Below are 27923 nucleotides of genomic sequence, written 5' to 3' on the forward strand. Positions count from 1 at the left end.
CAACTGTCTGTTTTGTACAGAAAACACTAGTCAAACAATCGTACATATTAGTGTGTTGATACACTGAGAACTGAGGAAGAACTAAATCACTGGATTTGCCAAAGTTCACCAGGTTAGTGGCATCAAAGATTCAAGAGTTAAAGGCTCTATAAACTAGATGGTCAGACAGTCACTTCCCGTTTAAGTTGACAAAATAAATGGCTCAGTGGATCAGGATTATCCTGCAAGTCAGAAGCATGTAGGTAACATTTAATAAACCATTCATTTTTGTCTAAACTCAAGTTTTTGAGTGACAAAACAATGTCACACCTATTCTAATCAACAAACCACACAACAACTGCTAGAACACTCTAGACTTAGATTAGGTTGAAAACTGTGTTTCTAATGGAAAAATCACCATTGAAGGTCCAGTTTGCTCAAGGATTAGGATTAATCAGCATTACAATCTGTAGCTATGAAAGTATTACAGCCCTCAATCTCAGTTTATACTGCTGTAAATGATAAAATTATATGTTTTCTCTCAATTGCAAGTCTTGATTTACTTTTGCATAGCAAAAACAAAAATAGGACAAACAATAAAGGGATATGTGATATTTAATAATATTTACAGTGGCTTTAATATGAGGTAAACTGGCAGCATTTGCATAATATTTCTAAAAGTGTTTTGAATGAACTGTGAAAGACTTAGAAATTGTGTAAATCTGAATTCATGTTGCTGATATATTATGAAATTTCTACACAATTAGTCTGTTTAAATATTTCAAATATGGCTGTAGGACATACAAGCTATAAATTCATATAATCTCAAGTGTAACTGACATGAAATGTTCTGGTGTACATTGTGCATTAACTTCAATCCAAAATCACAAGACATGGTTGAAAGGACACTTACTTTAAAAACACTTAAAGTATAATACAACAACATCATAGCAAAAACAAATCTAGAGCTTTATCGTACAGTTTGGAGTGTGTGTTTCTATGTTGAGGTCACTGAGTTTTCCAAATATTCCCAGAGGGGAAAAAGAAAAAGAAACCTGCTTTCATAACCCCTGCCGTCTTGCTCTCAGTATCGCTGCTTTCCGTGTTTCCGTACGTCCGTCATGCAGGTTTTGGGCCGCAGAGCTGAAATTAAACATTCATGATTCATTCTGAGACTAAAACATTATTTTTTTTACTGAAAGTTTTCTTTTATGGTAGGTTTAAGAGGTAATCATCATATTAGCTTTAATCTAAAACAACAGAAGTGCATGCATGTCTTCGTTGAACATGATATACACCTGGGTCAGCTGTCTGTTTCTTCTTGTGCTGGTGAATTATCTGATTCTCATTGGTCAGTTTCACATCCTGGTCCTCCACATGGTTGCTATAATGACAGACATCCCATCAATGAGTTTGACTGATACGGGCGCTGCGTCCGAATATACATACTTCCATACTATATAGTAGGTGAAAAACAGTATGTGAGCTGAGTATTCATAAAACAGTAGTAGGTCTTCTGTAGAGATTCTGAAGTGTGTATATGATGGACACTACTATGAGGCCATGGGAGAGCATTTGTGATTGGTAGGTCGGTCACATGATAATGACAACATGACGGATATAGTACATCTATACCACACACTTTCATTCTTTATAAATGTACTTTTATTACTACCGCAAATTAAGTTTCAAACCAAATGTAGTACCTACTATACAGTATGTGATTTCGGATGCAGCGAGCCACTTGTTTACATGAACACAAAATGCATCATGGAACAAAAATGCAGCCTGAAAGTAAACTGTTGGCCAGATGAATGAAGAGTGATCACAGAGTCTCATACAGTTTCCACACACACACACGCACGCACAGTTTCTCAAGTCATCATCTGGTCTGTTTAGCATCATGCCCAGGGCATGAGAGAGAGCGATCAGGCCAAACAATTAATGAGTCAGTCAACAGCAGTTGTGTGTGTGTTCTGTCTGGGTTTGTCATTAAGAGCTCTTCTTAAACTGTTTGTCTGCGTGTTTAATGCATTTATGAGGGTGTTTAACTCATGCAGTCTTAAAAATAGAGCTTACAAGAGCCTGATGCAATAGAGAACTTTTTTAAGATCCACATTGCATCTACACAATGATGACTCAAACACCCCAGAAGGGGTTAATTTAACTAAAAATGAACATTTTGTCATTATTTATGTGACCTCAGATCACTCAAAACAAAAAAAGCACCATAAAAAGTACTGTTGTGTTTGTACCTGGTAATTGTGCTCTTCTCTCGGTGTGTGATTCGCGTGTTGTCTGTGAACAGTATGGTGTGGTAAGGAACGACGGGATCCAGGGTTGGCAGAATTCCCCGAGAAATGCTTTTCACACACTCTAAAATCCCATTATAGACTAACAGGTCATCGACTAGGAGCTAAATCAACAAACACACATGACAGTGAGCTCAGGTCAAGACAGACAAAGTACTGTACACAGACAGAAAAACAACAGAATGAACAAACATACAAACAGATTTCTGTGTAAAGGTCTGTTCTCACACTGATCATTTATACTGCAATGAATCTTTGATTAAGCAAGAACCATTAAATTGATTAAAAGTGACAATAAGTAGCATTTATAATGTTACAAAAGATTCTATTTCAAATAAATGCTGTTCTTTTGACCTTTCTATTCATCAAAGAATCCTGATTTTTTTTTTATTACGGTTTCCACAAAAAATATGCAGCAGCTCAACTGTTTTCAACATTGATAATAATCATAAATGTTTCTTGAGCAGCAAATCATCATATTAGAATGATTTCTGAAGGATCATGTGACACTGAAGACTGGAGTAATGATGCTGAAAATTCAGCTTTGATCACAGGATATAAATTACAGTTTACTATATATTCATGGAGAAAACAGTTATTTTAAATTGAAATAATATTTCAAAATATTACCTTTTTTTTATCAAAGTAATTCAGCCTTGGTGAGCAGAAAAGACTTCTCTCGAAAGCATTAAAAAAATCTTAGACCCCAAACTTTTGAACGGTAGAGTATATTAAAAGTATTTTGCATTAAAATATGTTAATGACACAGCAATTTGCTTTCTTTTGAGAGTTGAACTCATCTTTAGTGCCACATAAATAAACTTTTAGAGTTGTGTGTGTGTTTTTGTGACATATCAGGACACAAATTTGTATAATGACATGGGTATGACATAGGTATTACAAGGAGAGGGTGACTTATGAGCACATTACCTCATGTCCCCATTTTTCAAAAGGCTTTTAAATCATACAGAATGAGTGTTTTTTTAGAAAGTAAAAATGTGCACAGTTTCCTGTGATGGGTAGGTTTAGGTGTAGGGTTGGTGTAGAGCAATAGAAAATATCTCCCCACAATTCACAAAAACAAACGTGTGTGTGTGTGTGTGTGTGTGTGTGTGTGTGTGTGTGTGTGTGTGTGTGTTTTACCCCAAATTCCTTGACTCCTCGTTGAGGTGTTTTGGAATAGTTCCATAATTTAATCATGGAAACAGTCATTGGCTGGTCAAAGATGACATAGACACGGTTCACCTGAAGAGACATAAATGAGAGAGGGGGACGTAACAATAAGGCACAAGCACATTTTACTATAAATCACACCATTCACAGAAACTTCCAGATGATTCCTATGTGATGTTTTGTAAAGCTTAGCCAATACATTTACACTCTTAGAAGAAAAGGTTCTTTATAGAACCTTAAAGGGTTCTGTCATATAGGGTGAATTCAGGTTGATTGGGACACTTTTTCCAAGTCATCTCAATGGCGAACAGTGTCCCAATCACCCTGAATTCACTATAGAATCTTTTAGGGCTTAAAATCATGGGATCATTTTACGGATTTTGTTTTAATTATTTAATTTTGTTTCAAGTATTTACAAACCCGATTCCAAAAAAGTTGGGACACTGTACAAATTGTGAATAAAAAAGGAATGCAATGATGTGAAAGTTTCAAATTTCAATATTTTATTCAGAATACAACATAGATGACATATCAAATGTTTAAACTGAGAAAATGTATCATTTTAAGGGAAAAATAAGTTGATTTTAAATTTCATGGCATCAACACATCTCAAAAAAGTTGGGACAAGGCCATGTTTAACACTGTGTGGCATCCCCTCTTCTTTTTATAACAGTCTGCAAACGTCTGGGGACTGAGGAGACAAGTTGCTCAAGTTTACGAATAGGAATGTTGTCCCATTCTTGTCTAATACAGGCTTCTAGTTGCTCAACTGTCTTAGGTCTTCTTTGTCGCATCGTCCTCTTTATGATGCGCCAAATGTTTTCTATGGGTGAAAGATCTGGACTGCAGGCTGGCCATTTCAGTACCCGGATCCTTCTTCTACGCAGCCATGATGTTGTAATTGATGCAGTATGTGGTCTGGCACTGTCATGTTGGAAAATGCAAGGCCTTCCCTGATAGAGACGACGTCTGGATGGGAGCATATGTTGTTCTAGAACTTGGATATACCTTTCAGCATTGATGGTGCCTTTCCAGATGTGTTTGCTGCCCATGCCACACGCACTCATGCAACCCCATACCATCAGAGATGCAGGCTTCTGAACTGAGCGCTGATAACAACTTGGATTGTCCTTGTCCTCTTTAGTCCGGATGACATGGCGTCCCAGTTTTCCAAAAAGAACTTCAAATTTTGATTCGTCTGACCACAGAACAGTTTTCCACTTTGCCACAGTCCATTTTAAATGAGCCTTGGCCCAGAGAAAACGCCTGCGCTTCTGGATCATGTTTAGATATGGCTTCTTTTTTGACCTATAGAGTTTTAGCCGGCAACGGCGAATGGCACGGTGGATTGTGTTCACCGACAATGTTTTCTGGAAGTATTCCTGAGCCCATGTTGTGATTTCCATTACAGTAGCATTCCTGTATGTGATGCAGTGCCGTCTAAGGTCCCGAAGATCACGGGCATCCAGTATGGTTTTCCGGCCTTGACCCTTACGCACAGAGATTGTTTCAGATTCTCTGAATCTTTGGATGATATTATGCACTGTAGATGATGATAACTTTAAACTCTTTGCAATTTTTCTCTGAGAAACTCCTTTCTGATATTGCTCCACTATTTTTCGCCGCAGCATTGGGGGAATTGGTGATCCTCTGCCCATCTTGACTTCTGAGAGACACTGCCACTCTGAGAGGCTCTTTTTATACCCAATCATGTTGCCAATTGACCTAATAAGTTGCAAATTGGTCCTCCAGCTGTTCCTTATGTACATTTAACTTTTCCAGGCCTCTTATTACTACCTCTCCCAACTTTTTTGGAATGTGTAGCTCTCATGAAATCCAAAATGAGCCTAATATTTGGCATGACATTTCAAAATGTGTCACTTTCAACATTTGATATGTTATCTATATTCTATTGTGAATAAAATATAAGTTTACGAGATTTGTAAATTATTGCATTCCTTTTTTATTCACAATTTGTACAGTGTCCCAACTTTTTTGGAATCGGGTTTGTATTTTGATTACATTTTATGACCTGTAAACATACTTTATCACTAGAAAAAATTGAAACCCATTAAACACGAAAGTATTATGCATTCATTTTAGACATTTCCCCTCATATAGAACCTTTTTAGCATAAAACGTTCTTTAAAACTGAGTCAAGAACCCTAGAGTTCTATATAGAACCCCGTTGAACTCTTTTATCTTTCTAAGAGTGTCTGATCACAGATTCACACAGTTTGTCCTCACCAGTCCAGGCAGCACTGGAGCGAGCCACATGTGTCGCCCATCATGTGTGTTATTGATCCCATCTATCAGTTTATCAGGTGTACGGACATCACCGCACACGTTATCTAACACATTCACACTGTCGGGGAACGCAGCGATGTCTGCGCAACAAACTGTTAAAGAAAATTACATTATTTAAGCTGTTATAAGTGTCTAAATCTTAAGCAGTGTCAAGTTACATTTATATAATGCAAAGCAATGCATATATAAAGCATGCAAAGCAGCTAAAAGGAAAATATTCAATGTTGCAAAATTCGTTAATTATTAAGTAATATTAATTAACAACAACTTACTATATAATTAAGGCTAGGGTTAAGGTTTGGTTTAAGGTTAGTTGCATGTAATTATGCATAATTTACTGTTATTACTACAGTAAGTACATGTAACATGTGTAACAAGGGCACTGTAAAATAAAGTGTTACCCAAAATTCATCAGTTATGAAACAAATTAAATTTCAGCAGCTCTACAGACGATAACTGTGTCATTATTTAGCTCATATTAGTTCAGTGTTGATCAGTTCATCAGTTATGAAACGAACTCATTCAACAATAAAGCAGCTCAACAGAAGAGAAGTGTGTGCGTGTGTACGAGCTCATAAGGATACTGTTGTCACTGAGCGGTATCTTCTGGTTGTTCTGGTCATAGAACTCCAGTCCATTAAGGCCGATGTAGTACGGGTCGCCCCATGTTGTCAACAACTGCAACTGGAAGATAACTGACACACATCCAGTCAAGGAAAATCTCATCAAAACTCCAAATGCATGGATCAATGGAAAATACTTTTTGTAATGACAAATAATACATTTATGACTAACTTTGCTTGTAACACTTGAATCAACAGCACATTTAAAGACTGTCATCAGGACAGATGTAATGTGAGGAAGTGATATTTGTAATGAATCATATAGTGAGCAAAAGTTAGGATACATCCACATGGCCTCAATGGAGCCTCATAATCCATACTGGCCAACTCATCTCTCCGGGTCCCACCCCTGAAAGCACACATTGTCTTGGGGAATAAGTTGTCTTATTTTTTTTTTTTAAAGCAAAGATGTCTGTAATAATATCCAAAGCTTGCTGTACCAGTGAGTGTGCGTGTCATCTGTGTTTTTGCTGCTGGCAGTGAGGGCGGCAGTGCTCATGTTGGACTGCAGGTAGTCTATGAACAGAACCTCCTGTGCAAAGTCGAAGTGGCAATTCCCCGGACCCTTGCGAATGAGAAACCCCTCGAGAGGAGAGATGCACGCTCCGTCCAGGAACACGTGCACAACCTTCACCTGGAGGACACACATGAGCACGTGATGTGTGTGTTTGTGTGCTTAAAGTGCCACTATTATGCTTTTTCAGATGTTAACTTTCATGTATTGTGTAATATAGCTGTTTGTGAAAGTAAAAAATGTAAATTTTCAATACAAATTGTTATGCGGAATATGCATTTGTAATTAAAATACAAAAATAAGTGGTCTCAGACTTTACATCCCCCTGTGGATATGTGTTTGACATACTTTCTCACAGTAAGAATTAGGAACCTTTAAAATAACATAATAGGGATCCTTTAAAAACACTAGCTAGTTCACACAGCTGCTGAAACAATCTTGAATTGCACATTTCAGAACAATGTACCACAACTTGCTTGAATAACAAATCCCAGATTTTATTCTCACCCCTCTGTAAGAGTCTTCAGGTGATTTGTTGTAGTTCCATATTCTGAATCCGGCGATCGTCTGCGGCTGATCGAACCTCACGGTGAGCGTATGATCAGAGCCGGATGTGAAGGGAATCAGCCACATGTGTTTATCATCGGTCGTGATATTCATCCCATCAAACAACCTGAGAGAGAGGGAAAAAAAAGGGTTTAAATCACAAGTACTTTCCGTTTTAATTGTGATATACAGAACGCATCTGCGAGAGAAAGGGGAGATTCACTGACTTGTCCAGAGTTCGAAGGTCATTGCTGTACTCAGGGAGGTCATTGAGGTCACGGGGTGAGGCTGTTACCATAGAGACATCGAGAGCAATACTCTCACCGCCCTTACCAACGACCTCTAACCCCGTCAATCCCACATAGTGAGGGTCACCCCACGACGACATCAGATTCACCTGCAGAACTACAAACACATCAGAGTTTAAGTGTTCAACTCAATTCACATTTATTTGTAAAGTGCTTTTCATGAAACACATCATTCCAAAGCAGCTTTACATGACATAAATGCAGAAAATAAACACGGCACAATTAATATCACCAGATAGATCATGAAAAACATACTTGGGAAAATTATGTTTTTGTTAACCTACAGATCTTTAGTCATCCACTGATTTTATGATTTATTTTGTGATGTTTTGAGAAACCTTTTATGATTTCTTATGTATACTCTTGAGAGCTTTTGAATGTTAATTCTTCTAATCATGTTTCTGATCTTGTGTTTTCTAATTACCGTATATTATATATAAAGCAGTTATACTTTTATAAGTGTGAGGGGACTTTTAATGTTGTACTTTGAAAAGACGGAAAAGCGTAGCGCCGGGTCACAGTCCAAAAAACAATACTATTACAGTTTCTGGTGGTGCGTAAATCCAAAAAATAAATCCAAGATCACAACGATAAAAGATCCGCACACAAGAATACAGTCAAAAAAGCTCCAAAATTTATTATCCAGAGGCCATAAAAAAGTGCAAAAGTGTACTTATATGTACTTTGAAATACATATTTTTCTTTAAATTTGTGTATGCATACATACATTTAATTAATTTTGAGGATTATATTTGTTTATTCACTTTAGTTTAAAAAAATGGTAATAAAATATGACAAGATCTCAGAGTTAAACTGTCAGAAAAAATTAATCTTAATTATGTCAGATAACACTTAAGCAAAACATGGTCAGGTCAAAGTGTCTGAATCATTTTTGGTTCCAAATTTTTATACATTTTACTGGTAGTCCACTGTATGAAGAATTTTTGGGTATAATATGTCACAGTTTACTTTATTTTGCTCTCCTCACTTACATAAATGAACTATAGTGTCCTGTACCCACTAGTAAAAATATATCAAAAATATCAAAAATGTCTGAATAATTTTTGGTTTCACTATATATATATATATATATTTTGTTTTTATATTTCTACATCATTATATTTTTAATGATGTGATATGTGAAAATGTTTTGTCTTTGCACTGAGCACTTTTGTATTTTTATGGCCCCTGAATAAAGACTTTTGTAGATTTTTTCTCGAAGGACATTGTGTGAGGGATTTCGTGCTTTATTATTGTGATTCACTGATCCTCACTCACTGCTGCCAGTGTGAAGTCCAGTTGTCTGCTCTGCAGCATCAGCACATGATTCAGCTGCAGGGATGTGGTCCAGATCCATCTGAAGCAAAACACAATTGAAATGTTAATGGTGTCATTTATATATTCTGCATTTAAAACGGTATTTATTTTATTTTTATACTACATTTTATTTTCTCCATTCATAAATGTCATGTATTTGGTATTCATGCAACAATTGCATCTTTATGTCCAAGGCCATTCCTGTCTCTGACTCTTAGGATAAGGTTGTTTTTGTTCCTGTACCTTCAAAACTTCTATTTGTAAATAACCTCAGTTATGCTTCATTGTAATTTTGATGGATTTTTCACAGAAATTCTGGAAAAATGATTACATCTTGCAGGCACACTTATAAAAGATCTTTTTGACACACTAACCTCTTAGAATGTGAAATTATTACTGATTTTTTACAGTAAAATTATAGTGAGTTTCGATTAAACGTGGTTATGATTAAATTGTCATATCACTTTATAAACAAGCCATTTTTACAGTTTGGTTTCAATAAATGTTACTGTATACTCCATTGTTCAAAAGTTTGGGGTTGGTAAGATTTTTTAATGTTTATGAAAATAGTCTTTTATTCTCACCACGGCTGCATTTATTTGATCAAAAATACAGTAAAAACTGTAATATTGTGAAATATTACTACAATTTAAAATAACTGCTTTCTATGTGAATATATTTTCAAATATAATTTATTACTGTGATCAAAGCTGAATTTTCAGCATCATTACATCATTACTCTGTCACATGACCCTTCAGAAATCATTCTAATATGATGATTTGCTGCTCAAGAAACATTTATGATTATTATAATTTTTCTTCAAGATTCTTTGATGAGTAGAAAGTTCAAAAGAACAGCATTTTATTTATCTTTACTGTCACTTTTGGTTAATTTAATGCATCCTTGCTAAACAAATGTAAAAAAAAAAAAAAACCTCCAAACTTTTGAACGATAGTGTAAATGTTACATAAGTAATATGATACACACCGGCGTATCCTCCATCCTGAACCCGGCCTGTGTGAAGGGTCTCTCTTCTCCTTCACCGTCAGCCGTTCGTGGCCGCTGCAGCTCCTCTTCCTCGACGCTCGGCCCGCCCATCTCCATCTCGCCCCCAAATGTGTCATCAAACTGCGCCATGGCCTCCAGGATGTCATCATCCGTGGTGAACAGGATAGTATCTCCGAACTGATCCAGTGCTGAAGAAAACAAAACCAAGATGAAGTTCATGTTTACATTTATTAGGGGTGAAACAATACACTCATGTCACGATATGGTTCGACACACGATACTGATCTCACCATATGATACTTTAAACACAGCCAAAATAGAAGTATAACTCTATTATGACTCTAAGACAAAATAGTAAAAAATACTATTCATTAAAATGCTAAATTTGGCATTACATCAGGAATGGACTTGAATAGGCTTGGACTTTGCGAAGGGCAATGGTGACACGAGATTAGAAATATATAAATATATAAATAATGTTAGAAGCATATGCTTGCACACCGAGTGACTACATACATTTATATTCAAAATATTCATTTTACCAGCTCATGCATTCTCTGGGAATTGAACCCATGGCCTTGCTGTTCCTAGTGCCAAATCTTCTGTTTGAGCTACAGGAATGCAATTCATCTGCAAACATTTTGCTTTCAATTATCTTTTTGTCCATACCTCCTGAGAGCGTTCCAGAAGCTTTGGCGATCTCCCCTCGGAATATGCAACGTCCATCAAGAAACATTTCCATTTCTCTTACTCCTCTGAACGAGTGTATTCTGGACTTGTTGTAATTCCAAACACGGATCATTGCCAGGCAACATTTCACTCCCAGATCCACTGCAATAATGTGCCTGCGGCCCGGGGTGAACGGAGCCAGCCAGAGGTGCATGTCGTCCTGTGTCCGGTGTACGCCATCTATCAGGTTGGTAACGACACGTGGGTCTTTCCCGTAGGCCGGCAGGATGTTGATATCAGGCGGGTCAGCGGTGATGTGGACCGGTTTAAGCGGCTCACCGGTGGAGGAAAAGATCTCAATACCGTTGAGGCCGACGTAGTGACGGTCGCCCCACGTGGATAGGATGTTAACGACGAGGTGGCGACCTTGCGGGAGAACCGGGATCTCAAAGTCCTCATCAGGGTCACGAGGGTCATCTTCAGGGTCGTCAAAATCAGGCTGTGCTGGTGCAGAGGAGCGTCGGGTGGAGACGGGTGTCGGGCGGGACTGGCGCTGAACAAACTCATCAAAAATATCGCCCTCCAACCCCATGTTGGAGATTCGCCCTCGCTGACACTGGTTAAACTTTGTTAATGAGTCCCAGGATTCCATTAACGGGTCATCCGGTTCGCACCAATGAGGTTTGAGTCTTCTGTTACGGCCGGATGCTGGGCTGCTTTCCTCTACGGCAACAAGAACAAACAGATGAACAAAAAACAGTCATAAATGTACAGAAAGACTAATCATTAGCCATAAAAAGGTGCATAAATCCACGAGGAAGTTATGATTGGCTGCATTCCAATTTGCATATTTCTAGTATGCACTGTTTATTTAGTTTTCTGACATACTTCCAAGTGAAACATATACATATATTTAAAGGGTGGGATTTATAAACATTACAAAGACAAAGATATTTTCATCTTTGGAATAAAGTGCACCATAAAACCAGTTTATTATAATATATATATATATATTATATATATATATATATGTAAAGCTGTAGAAGCTTCTAACTAACATTCCTCAACATTTTTCTACAAAAATGTCAATATCAATATTTTTTTTCCATTTCATTAGTTATTGATAGTTATTACAATGTTAATTTCATATAATTACTAGAGAAGAAAATGCATTCCACATTGTTAGAGCTCTATATAATTAATGTAAACATAACAAAAACACAACAGAATAGCTACCTTTTAATTTAGGCCCCACCCCCCAAATTCTGTTTTATGATTTAATACAAATTCATCATCAAAAATAAAATTAAGTCATAAAACTTTAAGAATTTAATCAATCTTTTAAAACAATTTAAATGAAGATATAATAATTCATTCAAAACAAAACTGAATTTTTTGGTCAAATAAGGTGCTGCACAACATAACTTGCATACTGTATCAATTAAAACGGATGAAAATAAAATGGATGAAAAAAATATCTTGGTTGTATGATATTCCATAACAGTATTTTAGTGTCATTGTTACATGTTACATGTAGTTATTGTAGTAATAACTAGAAAATGTGCATAATTAACCCTAAACCTATATTAAGTACATGCAGTTAATTATTTTTACTCAGTACTTAAAGGTATAATTAAGCAGACTTTTATTTTGATGAAATATAAGTAGACGAAACTGCACCGCTTATTCACCCTGAGACGTGCCGACTTGCATGCACATTTAGTGACGCACACCTGACTGTCTTAATATAGGCTAAAGATGACTCAAAATTGTATTATCAATATTGCAGATTTATTTGATCAATTATAAATTTATCGTCCAGCCCACAAACCCATCCACCAGTCACTGCATGATTTGTGAAGCACAAACCCTAATCTTGCATACTACTCTAGGAGACTAATGCATATGTAGCATACAGATGTAGCTTTGGTGTAGTTTGAGAAATGCACCTGTTGCGGTGAAGTCACTGCTGCGGTCCGGTTGTGTTTTGTTTATAGATCGTGCTGAACCTCTCCTGCCACTGATGGGTCGCTCCGCCCTCCCAAACCGCTCATCCCACAGATCCAAATCCTGGTCCAACCGATCACTCAAGTGTTGCTCTATATGTGATTCTTGTTCTGTCTCCATGCTCAGGTCCCTCTCATGTTTGGCCATTAACCTATAATTCAGCCCCAAATCGGGGTCCAAATCCAACGAATCAGAGCTGAATTCACCAGACTCTGTCCTCTGCGTCCCCTTGTGGCTCGAGGCCTCTTTGCAGGCACGCACAGGGTTGCACGAGATTTCAGGTAGCACTGAGTGTTTGGATTTGTGTTCGGATATACTCTGCTGTTGGAGCCACGGAGGTCGCTCTCGCTCCTGAGACCCTTCGGCTTCATCCATTGTGCTCCGATTTGCAGGCTGGAGCCAATGTGGGATCCGACTGGAGGATGGCTGCGTGGTCACCGTCTTCATCGCCTCCACATGTGGAATCCCGGCCTTCCGGTCAGAGGGTAAAGAGAGATCTAAAGGGGGCGAGTCTCTTTCTAGAGAGTCTCTTTGCATTGCCGTCACACAGCTGCCAGGGTTAACTAGCTTATTGGCACTGTCTGATTTGTCCTGGCTTGATTCTACTATTAGGAAATCAGCATTTGACTCCTGAGGCTCATGGTCATGTGGGCTGCAGTCTTGCAGACTGTGTCCTGAGGAGACAGGGCTTGGAGAGGTGCACTCTGGGAGATGTGGTTCCTGGAGTTCAATGGAGGTGCTGTAGTCAAAGACCTGGTTACCACAACCCTTCTCCAACTGACCCTCGAAAACCAGAGTGCTGTTCACATACAAGCGAACATGCCGAGCGCCTACGTCCAGATCCTGTCGGGAAAACACATGAATATTCAAATGGATCCCTAAATGTGAGTGTTACCAATGTGCATAGAATTTATAGATAATTATCATGATATTTACACCATTACTGGAGAAGAAAATGCATTCCACATGTTTGTTAGACTTTAATAATTAATGTGGATGGATGGATGGATGGATGGATGAAAATGGATAGATGCTCTAGCTCTAAGTGATAGTAATAGTGATGGCTGACTTAGCGAACACTAAATACTGTAGACTAGGAAAGAAATCAAAGAGCTCCAGGAAGGTCATCTATACATCAGGAATATGACAGCAACACTCACACAAGGATACAAGTCACACCCTACCGTTGAGTCTCTGGGGATCTGTACATCAATGAACGTGAAAAGAGCTTCATTGAAGCTTCATTTCTGTGCCGTAGACGTGATCAGACTGACGGAGCACTGGAGTGGGGGAGCTAAACTCAGCTAATCCCTATGGCTAATCTCCAACTGTTCTACATACACACACACACACACACACTCTTTTTTTGTGTATGAATTAATATCTTACAATAGTACAACAGAACACAATAAATCTTCATTATTTGTTGAACAATAAAACGGGTAAAAAAATCCCACAGACACACACTGAAAGACTCTTTTGACTCAGACCAGTAAACAATCATCCAGAACACCCTAGTAACACCCTAGCAACTGCATAGCAACAGCTTAACAAGCACTCAGAACACCTTAGCATGCTTTTGACAAGTTTTTCCCAAGGTTTCTCTCTCAAACGCCCTCATTTGGCAGGGTAAGATTTCCACTTGAATGGATGAATGGATGGGTGGATGGGTAGATGGATGGATGGATGGATGGATGGATGGATGAATGGATGGATGGGTGGATGGGTGGATGGATGGGTGGGTGGATGGATGAATGGTTGAATGGGTGGGTGGGTGGATGAATGGTTGAATGGGTGGATGGGTGGATGGATGGATGGATGGATGGATGAATGGTTGAATGGGTGGGTGGGTGGATGAATGGTTGAATGGGTGGATGAATGGTTGAATGGGTGGATGGGTGGATGGATGGATAGGTGGATGGATGGATGGATGGATGGATGGATGGAAGGATGAATGGTTGAATGGGTGGGTGGGCGGATGGATGGATGGATGGATGGATGGATGAATGAATGAATGGATGGATGGATGGGTGGATGGATGGATGAATGGGTGGGTGGATGGATGAATGGTTGAATGGGTGGGTGGATGAATGGATGAATGGGTGGATGAATGGATGAATGGGTGGATGAATGGATGAATGAGTGGGTGTGGATGAATGGATGGATGAATGGATGGATGGATGGGTGGATGGGTGGGTGGATGAATGGGCGGATGAATGTATGGGCGGATGAATGGATGGATGTGCCAAAGTCTAATATTTAGGATTAGTTATTTGAACAAACCTCAAACTCTAACTATGAATGATAGTGATAGTAATGCTTGTAGACTAGGAATGTAGACTAATACAACAACAATTATTATTGAGCAAAATAATAGTGATTAAAAGGGCCAGACATTTAGTCAACAGAAAAAGGTTGACCAAATATGACAAAAACTAAAGAGTACATTTGACACAGAGCTAAGACTAAGACACAAAATGGCTGACGAAATGAACACTAGCTGGCTCCCTGATGACCATGTGTTTTCTAAGTGCAGAATGTCAGCAAACATTCTTGCTGATAAAGACTGAATTAATCGTTTGGATTGAAGGACGTGCTGCTCTTGCTTTCTGTTCCAGTGTTTTATCGTCCTGCTCTGGGTGTTTGTACTTTCGGCTGTACTTACATTAATGCTGTGGTTATAATTCCAAATTTTGATCCGAGAGATGTTGAAGTCTGGAGATCGTTCCACATTCCTGATGATAAAATACAGCTGGACCGGCGGGTGGAATGGACAGGTCCACATGTGACGCTCTTTTGTGGTCTAAACGCATAGAACAGATATAGAATACATGCTAATTTCTTGCATCAATTATTATTAATTAGTGGGCTACAGTAGTAAAGTACATGAATTCTCACTTTAGTTTTCCCGTTGACAAGGGAGGCGAGATTCCCAGGCTGGTCCGTGTTTCGAATGTCCAGGTCATGCGGCGACACGTAGAGTTTTTGGTTTTGTGGGCAGAAGAACTGAACTTCTGTGAGCCCGACCTGACCCGGGTGACCCCAGTTGGACAAGATCTCCATGGTAACATAAAGAGTGGGCGTCACCTGCAGAGATACGTCCTTCTGCTGTCATGGAAATAAAGAACGTACAATTCGAACTCAACGTAAGACTCAATTACTACTCAAAACGCTGGAGTTTCGTTCTTCTACACGCTTGTGAATACTTTCATTTTAACAGGAAGATTGCACTTTTTGTATAATTTTTTTTATGTTTTGTGTTTTATGTTTTTATATTGGTATCTTTAAGTAAATATAATTTTAAATGCTAATTGTGTTTTCATTTAGTAAAAAAAAAAACAATAAGTGGTAATTTTTTTAACTGTTGATTTTGCAGTAAAAATTTGTATTTAATTTGTAACAATTGGTTTTGGGGGGAGGGGGATAAAAAAAAAAAAAAACACCTTTTAAATTTTTATTAAAGTTAAATAAAGATATATATTTCTATAAAATTATTTATATAATTAGGACTGGACGATATAGATATATATTAGGGCTGTCAAAATATCACGTTTTTAATCATGATTGATCGCACCATTTTGTGCGATACTTACTGTAAAATTAATCATACATCATTTCTCTTGTTTAACGCGTTTATTTTGTCATCATTTGCTATATCCAGCAAAGTAAACTATCAGATTGAAAGGTGATTCTAACAAAACTGTATTTCTGCAAGCTTTTTTTAAAGGAAAAATTAGGTGTCTTTCCAAAAGGGACACTTGGAGACTCCAAAATGACACCAAATAACCAAATGATACGAGTCCATATAATTCAAAAATTTATGCACACCAAAACACCCAAGAAAAAAACATTCAGAATTCACAGTGTATAGTATGTGTACAGTGCAACAGCAAACAGCTTGTTTACAGTTCAAACAAGTCAAGTTGCAATACCGAACAGAACCACATGGAAAAAAAAAACCCTAAACCAACCGCCTTGACCTGACTGCATATACCTTCTACGGTACACTGCTCCATTCAGAATTACTAAACACAGCAACATACGCATGACAGATAAAAACATTATCCTGAATGTGTGTGGAAACAACGTGAACGTACTGAAATGTGTCTGTGCGTAAATGCAATGTGCGATCTGTGCGTCGAGAGCGCACATACACGGTTTGTATGCGCATCAATAACGCGTGTTTACTGTACGATTCCTGTACATCACTATAATCGTCTTTACCTTGATTACAACCCCCATCCATCAAAACTTTACTAGCAAGACACTGGTTTGCTTTATCCAGCCAAGAATCGTAGTTTGTGTATCATCTGTCCATACAGCGGTGGGATGTTTTGATGCTCTTTTCAGTCTGTATTTCACACAGTAAGATGCCTGAGGGCACGCACTCTTCAGAAACAATGACAGAATATGACAGAGCTCGTGTTTTAAAGCGAAACACACACTGGAATGAACAATTCACTGAAAACCGGCGGCGAGTCACTGTTCTCTCTGCCATCTCTGATGTGATAAGCCTGGACTTCTAAGATCATATAACTGCCTGACGTAAATTACGTTAATAACAATTTTGAATTTGGTCAATACAGGTAGAACAATTACCATGGTCCAAATATTAAATATACTAAATATTGAGATATTAAATCAGATACCAGATATACTCACAGGGAGAGTGAAGCTGCTGCTGTCAGTGAGATCAGACTGATCGTCAGCATCGATCTTCTCGAGAGCCTTTAACAAACACTTCTGCTGCCTGAGAGAGACATTTATAATGTTACAAAAGATTATATTTCAAATAAATGCTGTACTTGATTCTTGAGCAGCAAAAATCACCATTTTAGAATGATTTCTGAAGAATCACATGACACTGAAGACTGGAATAATGATGCTGAAAATTCAGCTTTGAATCACAGAAATAAATTATATTTTTAAATATATTCAAAACAGTTATTTTAAATTGTAATAATATTTCACTTTATTACTGTTTTTACTGTATTTTTGATCAAATAAATGCAGCCTTGGTGAGCAGAAGAGACTTCTTTCAAAAACATTAAAAATCTTACCAAACTTTTGAATGATAGTTAAATTTAATGTTGTCAGTCACACATATTGAGACGCCATGCTCTGGCTATTTTTAATCATGCCACCAGATATTGCCCGCCTAAATAGTTTCAAATTAGTAATATAGCTGCATTTTGTTACTTAAAGTAGCTTAAAGGGATAGTTCACCCAAAAATGAAAACTCTCCCTCATGTTGTTCCAAACCTGTACAAATTTCTTTGTTCTGCTGAACACAAAGGAAGATATTTTGAAGAATGTGGGAAACTGAACTGTTTTGGGGCACCATTGACTTCCATAGTATTTTTTTTCTACTATGGAAGTGAATGGGCCTAAAGCAGCCTAGTTGCAAACTTTCTTCAAAATATCTACATTTGTGTTGAACAGACCAAAGAAATTTATACAGGTTTGGAACAACTTGAGGGTGAGTAAATGATGATAGAATTTTCATTTTTGGGTGAACTATCCCTTTAACTAACTTAAAGCTTGACTAGTTTGACAATACTGATGTCTGTTATGTATGCTTGAGGAATGTATACCTGGGTTCCATGAGAGCGATTCTCCGCATAGCTCTGGTAACCCGATACTGATCGTCATCATCATCATCATCTTCCTCCTCCTCCTCCTTAAAAACATGCAGACAGACATTTCACACTGTCATCTTAATTAGGCTATATAATCTATCGTTTACATCTGAATATGACAAGGCATTTTAGAGTAATGTGCTGTGAGTGAAGCTCTACCGGCGTGTGGGCCGTACTCCTCTCCTGTCCTTTCTGCCGGTGTGTTTGCAGCGGTGTGTTTTCTCTCTGCAGGGCCTGAAACACTCCGGCAGCCGTCTCGTCTGAATCTCTCTCCTCCTGCACCTTACGAGCCGCAGACAGGGGGCGCTCGACACGACTGCACGCCCCTACAAGAAAACAAATCATATTCTGTGCATTGACTCCAGTGGTTAAGCATTAACATGTTATTAAACTTTAATAAACCATAAATATTTGATAAAATAGTCCATTTAAATTACATTTTATTAATAATTTGTATCACTGGATGAATAATATTTCATCTAAACTTCTCTGACTCTGTTTTCTGCAATGCGGCCCACACCTTATGTTGATATTTCACTATAATTTGTTAATGTTTGCAAGCATATACTGATGAGTAAGTGTGAGTGGTGCTTACGTGACATCGCCTGTCTGCTTTCACACGCTCTCTCGGTCTGTCTCCTCACGGTGACTGGTTTGGTAGGGATGAACGACTCCATGTTGTCCTTTCTTTTAGCTGAGAGAGAGTGTTCGATCTTTCGTCCACCTGCACACAAAAACTCATTGAAAATATGGACTATTTCCACTGGGTTAACAACTTCGTTTTGAGGGTTAGTTCACTTGAAGAGAGGTTAGACACTTGTCTGGTCTATCAGGAATCAAGAACAAAACTAGGGCCGTACAATTTGGGGGAAAAAAACTAATTACAATTTTTTGGGGGGATAAATATTGCAATTTAACTTTTTTAAAGAACTTTTTTTAAGGTTTTTTGTAGGGCTTTGCATTTGGCCAAAATGTTATGATTACATATCAAAATAAATTTAAATATTAAATATTAAATAATCATTAAACAAAACAAGAAATATTACTGTTTTAATAATACTATATTATTACATAATTATTACAACAGTAATATTTCTTGTTTTGTTTAATAATTTTATATATATATATATATATATATATATATATATATTAAAGCATATAAGAAAAATTACACTGAGATCGCTGTCAGAAATCATTACCTTGTGACGAGGGGCCAAATTCCAGCATGATGAGGTCACCATGCCCAAGCTGCTTGCTAAATGGCTGGCTTGTGGGTTGGACAGGAAGTGTGAGGTCAGGGAGGCTGTCGCTGCTCTCCTCTCTCTCGATCTGTTCCTCGATCCATTCCTCCTCCGACTCCTCTCCGGCCGAGTCTCGACTGCTGCGACGGACGCTCACCTCCAGGCTGCGCCGCAGTGCCTAAAACACACAAACACTAGTCAAGCATTGTGTAGGCAGACAGAGCACAACAAAACAATATCAATAATGACAGAATATTCATTTTTGGCTGAACTATCCTTTTAAGAGAAACATGTATAAGGTAAAAGGCTGAGTGTGTGACATCTGCTACTGACCTTGACCTGGTCAGCATTCAGAAGAACTCTGTCCGGCTCACCGCGTGACCTCTGACCGAGTGAATGTGACACTTTACTGCTTTCATGAGCAGACTGAGAGAGGAACACAGGGTGAATACAACATTAAAAATTGAAAAATGCTTTTACAAATGGAAAAATGTTCAGAATGGCATATGACCTGATATTTTTGAAAGATAGAATTGTGTAGTATGTATAATGGACAATGTATGCTTGTTTTCTATATAATAACACACTACTTTTGCCAAAATGTACCAGAGCACATGGTATCCCACAATGCAATGCACTAATAACACATGTCTTTCTTCAGATGCTCATTATTTGTTGATTACAAATGCAAAACTACCATATTTGTGCTGCTGCATGACAGAATTACCATAATTACTACATACAGTAGTGGCCATAAGTGATGTCTGAAGGGGGTATTTGTTTTTAATATATTATATATATATATATATATATATTTTATATGAGGGAAGAACAAAACACTAAATTTGGTTAAGGTATATATCTGACAAAACTACAGCTAAAAAATAAAATAAAAAAGCATACATTGACTACAACATAATCAGTTATTAATATTTCATTGGTTCTCTCTTGTTTTTCATAATTTCTTTGTATGACAGCCTGGCTGAAAATTATGTCCACACAATTTAGCACGTTTTATTGCACTGTCACAAATAAAACAATATTCACCAAACTACACAATATGTTTGCAAAACCTTTAATAATAATATATTATAATAATATTTGAATAAAGGGTGAAGATGTCAATTTTCCTAGGCCGGACATCACTTTTGGCCACTACTATATACTAAGAGTTGTTCATGTCTTCGAATTAATAAATAATTAATTACATCAATAATGACAGGAAAATACTTGACTATATTAAGTCACCACAGAATATTGAAGAATATCTCATTTTAGCTGTTTTAAGGCTGGAAGTCAAAGCTTAGAATTTGTAATTATGTAATTATGTATGCAGCATTATTTCCGAGATGAAAACTGGAATAATCATAGGCACACACACATATTCTCACCTCCATTTCCACGCTCTCGTACGGCTCAAAGTCATCGGAGTATCTGTGCTCTGGTGAAATCTTCGCTTTACTTCCTTTCTCAGTGCAGATGTACACAGATTCCTACAGTAATGTGCATGCAGTTAAAATGCAGTGCCAGGAAAGCGAAGGAAAAATGTAGCACATCTAGAGTGGGATGAGTGTTTGAGGTTTGTTCAAATCACTAATAGTAACAGTGATGCATCAGTAAACAGCACTAATCAAGCCATTACCTGCACCCATCGCCGTCTCTGTGTTTTCTCAGGTGCCGTGTGGCTCCTCGGTTTCTGTCGGTCTACTGAACACTTCTCTGCACTCTCTCTGGAGGAATCTGTGTAAACACGGACACTTTATCTCAATCGGCAGGTCACAGGAAGCCTCCGCTCATTCATCAGTGTGGGGTGAGTGTTTACCTGCAGTGCGTGTGTTTCTTTGGGTCGGCGGATGGGCCGCTGCTAGAGGCTGCGCAGTTTTCCTGCTGGATCGGCTGTTGTGAGGCGCATTAGCGGTGCTGACATGAGCGCCGTTGATGTACAGATTGAAACCCTGCTCTAAAAGCTCCAACTCCGTCTGCCGGGGGTCCTTCCTCTGCAGTCTTCTCAACGCCCTGAGAGGGAAAATTAAACAATGAAACTGGCTGATCGTCCGACATTTTTTTTGAGTGGAAGAAGTTAGAATGGCAGGAAAATAGGGGTTCTTAAACAGTGGATGTGCTTTAGTGTCCTAGACATTGTTTCTAATTGGTCAGGTCTGATGGGTCTAAAATGTTATTCTATTTTAACTTAAGTTTATTAATGTAATTATTCAGGCATTTCACACTACATTTAACCAGCTGGCCATCTATCGTCACCTGTCTCTACTGGATCTGCAATAAATCTTACATTTTTGATGACATGTATGTGATTTTATGCCTCAAACATTTGTTTTTTGTGACATTTGAAAGTAATTTCTGCAAGTCAAGTTTTTAAATTATCAGCTACACTGCCAATCAAAAATGTTTGAAAATGCATGAAAATTTTGAAATATTATTACAATTTCAATTACCTGTTTTCTGTGTGAATATATTGTAAACTCTAATTTATTCCAGTGATCAAAGCTGAATTTTCAGCATCATTACTCCAGTCTTCAGTGTCACATGATCCTTCAGAAATCATTCTAATATGCTGATTTGCTGCTCAAGAAACATTTATGATTATTATCAATGTTAAAAACAGTTGTGCTGCTTCATATTTTTGTGGAAAATTATTTTTTCAGGATTATTTGATGAATAGAAAGTTCAAAAGAACAGCATTTATTTGAAATAGAAAATTTATGTAACATTATAAATGTTTTTATTGCCACTTTTTGATCAAATAAAACCATCAATTTCCTTTAAAAAAAAAAACAGTTGAGGTTTTGTCAAAAAATTACAAACCAATCTGTAATGTTTTGTCATGCATGCCATCATTTTTCCAGCAAAAGACTTTATGAATTTATTGATATTTGGGCATTTCCTGTATAATTATAACAACCACATAATTCTCTTCCAAATTTATTTGGTAAAAACCCTTAACATTTGAGAGAAAAAATTATATGTAAAAACATATGTAATAATAATAATTAATAATATTTACATTTTAAAATAAATATTAAATAATGCATGTAAAATTATACATTTAAATGTAAACTTAGATATAAAATTAAACATTTAAATGTATCATTTTTGGTGTTAGGACAAGTGAAAATGTCAGCAGACCAAGCAGAAATCTGAATAACTGGCCAAACTAGACAAGCAGAAAAACAATAGAGAGCAGTATTAGTAATGAATCTAATAATATTAGTCATTTTTATCATTCAGACATCTCCAGTACACAAGCTGAGATCTGAAAGTGGCCCAGCAGAGAATCGGGCTCTCTGAATCATGCGTGTTCTGGAGAAAGGCAAGATTTGGTCTCACTGACAGTCAGATATTCACTAGCAGCTGAGTTCAAAGACTACACGTCACTTAACGTTACAAATTTCCACGGCCAGTTAGAGTTTCACTCCAGCAGGTTTTCAGCCAATCAGAGCCGCTCATTAGCACGTCCAGTCTTGTAGAACCTCACATGCACGAGCGGTGTCTGCGTGTGATTCCTGCTGTGCTTGTAATTGAAGCCATATCGCTCAACCTGAGCTCATGCAGTTAACCTATTTTTGCGTTATCTGACCTGTGTTTGTACATTTGCGTTCGGGTGTGTCATCAAACCTGTTTTTGTGCTGCAGGTTGATTAAATATTCATCCAGCTTCTCCTCAGCGGAGGACAGCTTTCCTCCCCTGCTCCTCTTGAGCTCCTGCAGACACACAAACTCTCAGTCAGACTCAACGTATGATAATGAGCAAAATCTGACATGCTTGATGATCAAAGAGCTTGTGATATATAAGAGAGACAGATGTGACAGAAAGAGGAGAGTTAGGATGGGAATGATTCTGGTTTCATTTAACGATTATTTTAGTATTTTTACTGCAAAAAAGATTTTCTTCCGCAGTATTTTTGTCTTGTTTTCCATTATAAATATATCTAAACACTCTTAAATCAAGATACATTTACTTGAGATGCAAAATGACTTCAGATATTGAGTTTTGTTTTCTGAAAATTTTTTTCAGAGTTTAGGCTTAAAATAAGAACAAATATCTATGGAAGCTTGTTTCTGCCACGGAATAAAAAAAAGGATAATTGCGACTTTTTAGCTCACGGTTCTGACTTTTTTTCTCAGAAGTGCAAGTTTATATCTCGCAATTCTGACATCTTTTCTCACTAGTGTGAGATATAAACTCGCAATTGCGTGTTATAAAGTCAGAATTGCCTGATATAAAGCCGCAAATCTGACTTTCTTTCTGAGAAATGCAAGTTTATCTCGCAATTCTGACTTTTTTTTGCAATTCTGACTTTTTTTTCCTCAGAATTTAAGTTTATATTTTGCAATTCTGACTTTTTTTCCCTCAGAATTTAAGTTAATATTTTGCAATTCTGACTTTGTAACACGCAATTGCGAGTTATAAAGTCAGAATTGCAAGATAATCTTCAATTCTGAGAAAAAAGTCAGTCTTTGTTTCCTCAAAATTGGACTTTATAACTCGCATTTGTGAGTTTATATCACAATTCTGACATTATAACTCGCGACTGCGAGAAAAAAAGTCAGAATTGTGAGATAAAAAGTCGCAATTACCTTTTTTATTTTTTATTCAGTGGCGGAAACAAGCTTCCATGAATATCTGCCAGTGAGTTCAGAAAAATCAACCTTATTCAAAATGAAACGATTATTTTTCTTACCCCATTGGCAGATTTTTTTTTCTTTTTAAGCATAAACTCACTCAATTTTAAAACATTTTTTTTCAGAAAACAAGACTTAATATGTTAAGACATTTTTCTTCTTATATTGATGTAAGAATTATTCAATATTTGTAATGAAAAACAAGACAAAACTACTAAGTAAGAAAATTATTTTTGCAGTGTTTGAGGAAGCAAACCCACAATTATATGTTAAACAAAACACTGATATATTACAATATCCATGACTACACGCCACAACTATCAATACTGATGTGTTTCAAGCAAGTCAAAAACCGTTTCAACTGATTCAGTAAGTGATTTGTTTTGACTGAATCAAACCAATAACCCATGAGTTTGAGACTGAGATGAACGATTCATTTAAAATAGAATCAGCATGAACTGGTCATGCTGCATGTTGTTTCATGCAACCAGCAAGAAAAGACGTGAGAGACAGACATGAAAGAAGAAAGACAGATGATGACTCTTACAGAATCTGCACTGTTTTTCAATCACAGCATCTGGACACTAGAGACGAGAGTGAAGCAAGAAGAGAAGAAGGAAAAGACAGGGAAAAGAAGGAAACAGAGCGTAAATTAGATTTAAATCAACAAACCAAGGAGATTTGATTTTGATTGAAAAGAACATTATTTCAATACACAGCTCGTGTGTTTCTGTCAGCTGTCCACTGCACATGACACGTCAAATCACAATTCAGCAGTGTAAAATCAGTGTAAAAATCACTGTACTCATACTGTAACAGATCTATCTGACCAAACATGTGCTGAATCACCATGATTTTAGCATAAATAATATATTTTGAGCAGGAAAGCTACAATAAGAATTTATTTTAAATACCTTGTTTTGTAGCTGACCTTTTCAAAGGAAATTAAATTATTATTATTATTTATTGAAACACATGTGTGCATCACGTCAAAATTGGCTCACATTAAAAGATCTCAGCCTGACACAATAGCACTATAATTTAATAACACAATATATAATATGATAACTAGATCGAACTGTCAGAGAACAAATTATTATAAATAAATCAGAAATAACAGTATTATTTTAGCATTTTATCATCACTGAAATACTATTATTGTTTATATATTATATTATATTATATATATATATATATATATATATATATATATAAAAATAAAACTATATCTACTTTTGAAAAAAAACTAATAAAAATTATATATATATATATATATATATATATATATATGTATTTTTTTTTCTTTTCTTTTTTTTTCATTTTAGCTAAAGTTGTAGCAATTTTGTTGTGAGTTTTGTCATTTTTAATAGTTTTTTTTTATTTTTTTATTTCTATATAGTTTTATTTTTATTTTATTTTTTTTAGTTTTATTTTTTTTAATAAATCAACTAGTTGAAAATGAGAAATCCTGCCTTGGCAGTTAGCTGAAATAAAATAATTTTAAGTTTTTTTCTATTTTATTTCTGTTAACGTTTATTTATTTTAAATGGTTTTAGTTTTGGTTTATTATTTTCAGTTTTATTTTCAGTACACAGTGTTCCTGTATGGAAATAAAATGTAAACAATAAGGCAGAAACTGCTAAAAGAAATCAAACAGCACAGATTTCAACCATACTAGAGAAAAAAGACACTAGTTAACACTACATAGATGGAAGAGTTACTAATTAACACTATATGACTTTAAATACTCTATTACCTCTATTGATTGTGTGTACTGTATGTGTATATAAAGACCTGTAATGTTTAATAATGCTTTGTCAATGTAAAGCTTTTGTTTTTACCAGATTCCAAAGCTTATTATGGAACCTGAATCAAATACTGTATTCCAAAAGCTAACCTAGACTTATATCAGTTATACAGATTTATCAAACACATATACCGATCAGATCAGATGTTATACAGATGTTCACATGAGGAAAACTAGCCTCTCTGCTAACAGCACACGCAAACCCTCTCCGCCATTAAACTGTACGCCAAAAAATATCATATTCACTCTGGTATGCATTTATAAACATCCTGAAATAAACAAGTTGGATAATAAAAGCTGTCAACTTACAGTCCATGACATTTCTCAGCTGAAATCGCCCTTCTGTTTGCTAGAGCGTCTGTGTTGTTGAGTTCAGTGAGGGCTTGTAACCAGGAGACGCTGACCAATCACAGCGCGTCCTCTGAACACAGACCCCGCCCACACAACTGCAGCGGGCTTGTAACTGACCAATCACAGCACAGAAGCGGAGACGCTGCCCAATCACAATACGCCCTCTCATTAGAAGATCCGCCCTCACAACTGAGGCCAATATAAACTGCTTGTTCAATAATAACGCAACTGTCCGTTTTGATAAATGTACATTCTGTAGTACATCAAATGAAAATAGTTTTTTTTACTGTCTTTTTGGATAGACTTTACATTGGATATAACGCCAAAGTTTTAAAAAATATTGAAATACTATTTAATTATTAATTACACTATTAATTACCAAAAATACCACAGAATTCATCAAATCCATTGAAAATACTCACTGTTTTTGTTGCTTTCCCTCCACTTCCTGGAGGGAGATGTCGTAAAGGAAATGGCTTTTGTTATTTAAATAGATTTAACAAAATACTAACATGATGGATATAATCAAGGACACAGAAAAAACTATTTATGAATTAATTACCAAATAAAATAATATTCCTGAAATAACATGTTTAATTAGTGGAAAGTAAAAATGAAAAACACCTGTAATATTTCTTAATAGCCTAAATTGTCAGATTCCATTCAAAATAGAAGTATTGAAAGGGTTAGTTCACCCAAAAATGAAAATAATGTAATTTATTACTCACCCTCATGTCGTTCTACACCCGTAAGACCTTCGTTCATTTTCAAAACACTGCTTCGGAGCTTTACGAATCGAATCAATGATTCGGATCTCCTATCAAACGGCTAAACTGCTGAAATCACGTGACTTTGACGCTCCGAATCACTGATTCGATTCGTAAAGCTCCGAAGCAGTGTTTTGAAATCGGCCCATATTGTTGAAAAGTCGTTATTTTGTTTTTGTTTTTTGGCGTTCGTCGCTTTATAATATTAAGGTAGAACCACCGAACTCACATGAACTGTTTTAAATATGTTTTTAGTACCTTTATGGATCTTGAGAGAGGAAGTACCATTGCTGTGAATGCAGGCCTCACTGAGCCATCGGATTTCAACAAAATATCTTAATTTGTGTTCCGAAGATGAACGAAGGTCTTACGAGAGTAGAACGACATGAGGGTGAGTAATAAATGACATTATTTTCATTTTTGGGTGAACTAACCCTTGAAGTTATGTAAAATCCACCCAAATTTACATCTGATATAATGAGATAAAAGAAAAACTAATAGAATTTCCATCCTCAAAATTTTTTTTATAATAATAATTTACCCAATATATTAAGACATGCATGATAATGCACTGTATAGTATGAATAATGAAGCCTGATTTTAATAAAAATAAATAAATCTTTCACCTCTAGTCAGATGATACACTGATGCTTTGATATGGAAACAGATCAAAAAGTGAATCTCTCTCACAAAACAGACACAATAAAATCCAAG

At 36.6% G+C, this 27923-nt stretch overlaps 1 protein-coding gene across 3 annotated transcripts; it reads right to left on the bottom strand.

Annotated features, from left to right (window-relative positions):
• Nucleotides 1-210: 210 nt before the first annotated feature.
• On the bottom strand, nt 211-26491 carry LOC127506036 (katanin-interacting protein). Of its 3 annotated transcripts, none has more exons than XM_051882139.1 (27): nt 26401-26491; nt 23278-23363; nt 21467-21660; nt 21287-21384; nt 21036-21137; nt 19978-20070; nt 19603-19822; nt 18999-19127; nt 18563-18729; nt 18359-18444; nt 17427-17514; nt 15663-15851; nt 15430-15567; nt 12707-13607; nt 10758-11480; nt 10068-10276; nt 9041-9119; nt 7682-7859; nt 7416-7581; nt 6835-7028; nt 6679-6743; nt 6356-6466; nt 5712-5851; nt 3435-3536; nt 2235-2395; nt 1278-1363; nt 211-1122 (listed from the first exon to the last, which is right to left on the bottom strand). In XM_051882139.1, exons 1-27 carry the CDS (start codon nt 26410-26412, stop codon nt 1064-1066), a joined length of 4776 nt encoding a protein of 1591 aa, XP_051738099.1. In that variant the 5' UTR covers nt 26413-26491; the 3' UTR covers nt 211-1063. The 3 variants fall into 3 exon arrangements, with proteins under 3 accessions (XP_051738099.1, XP_051738098.1, XP_051738101.1); XM_051882138.1 differs by having other exon boundaries at nt 15663-15872; XM_051882141.1 differs by lacking the exons at nt 21467-21660; nt 23278-23363; nt 26401-26491 and having other exon boundaries at nt 15663-15872; nt 21036-21200; nt 21287-21358.
• Nucleotides 26492-27923: the final 1432 nt, after the last annotated feature.

This window comes from Ctenopharyngodon idella, chromosome 23, assembly GCF_019924925.1.
Source record: "Ctenopharyngodon idella isolate HZGC_01 chromosome 23, HZGC01, whole genome shotgun sequence".
Taxonomy (NCBI): Eukaryota; Metazoa; Chordata; class Actinopteri; order Cypriniformes; family Xenocyprididae; genus Ctenopharyngodon; species Ctenopharyngodon idella.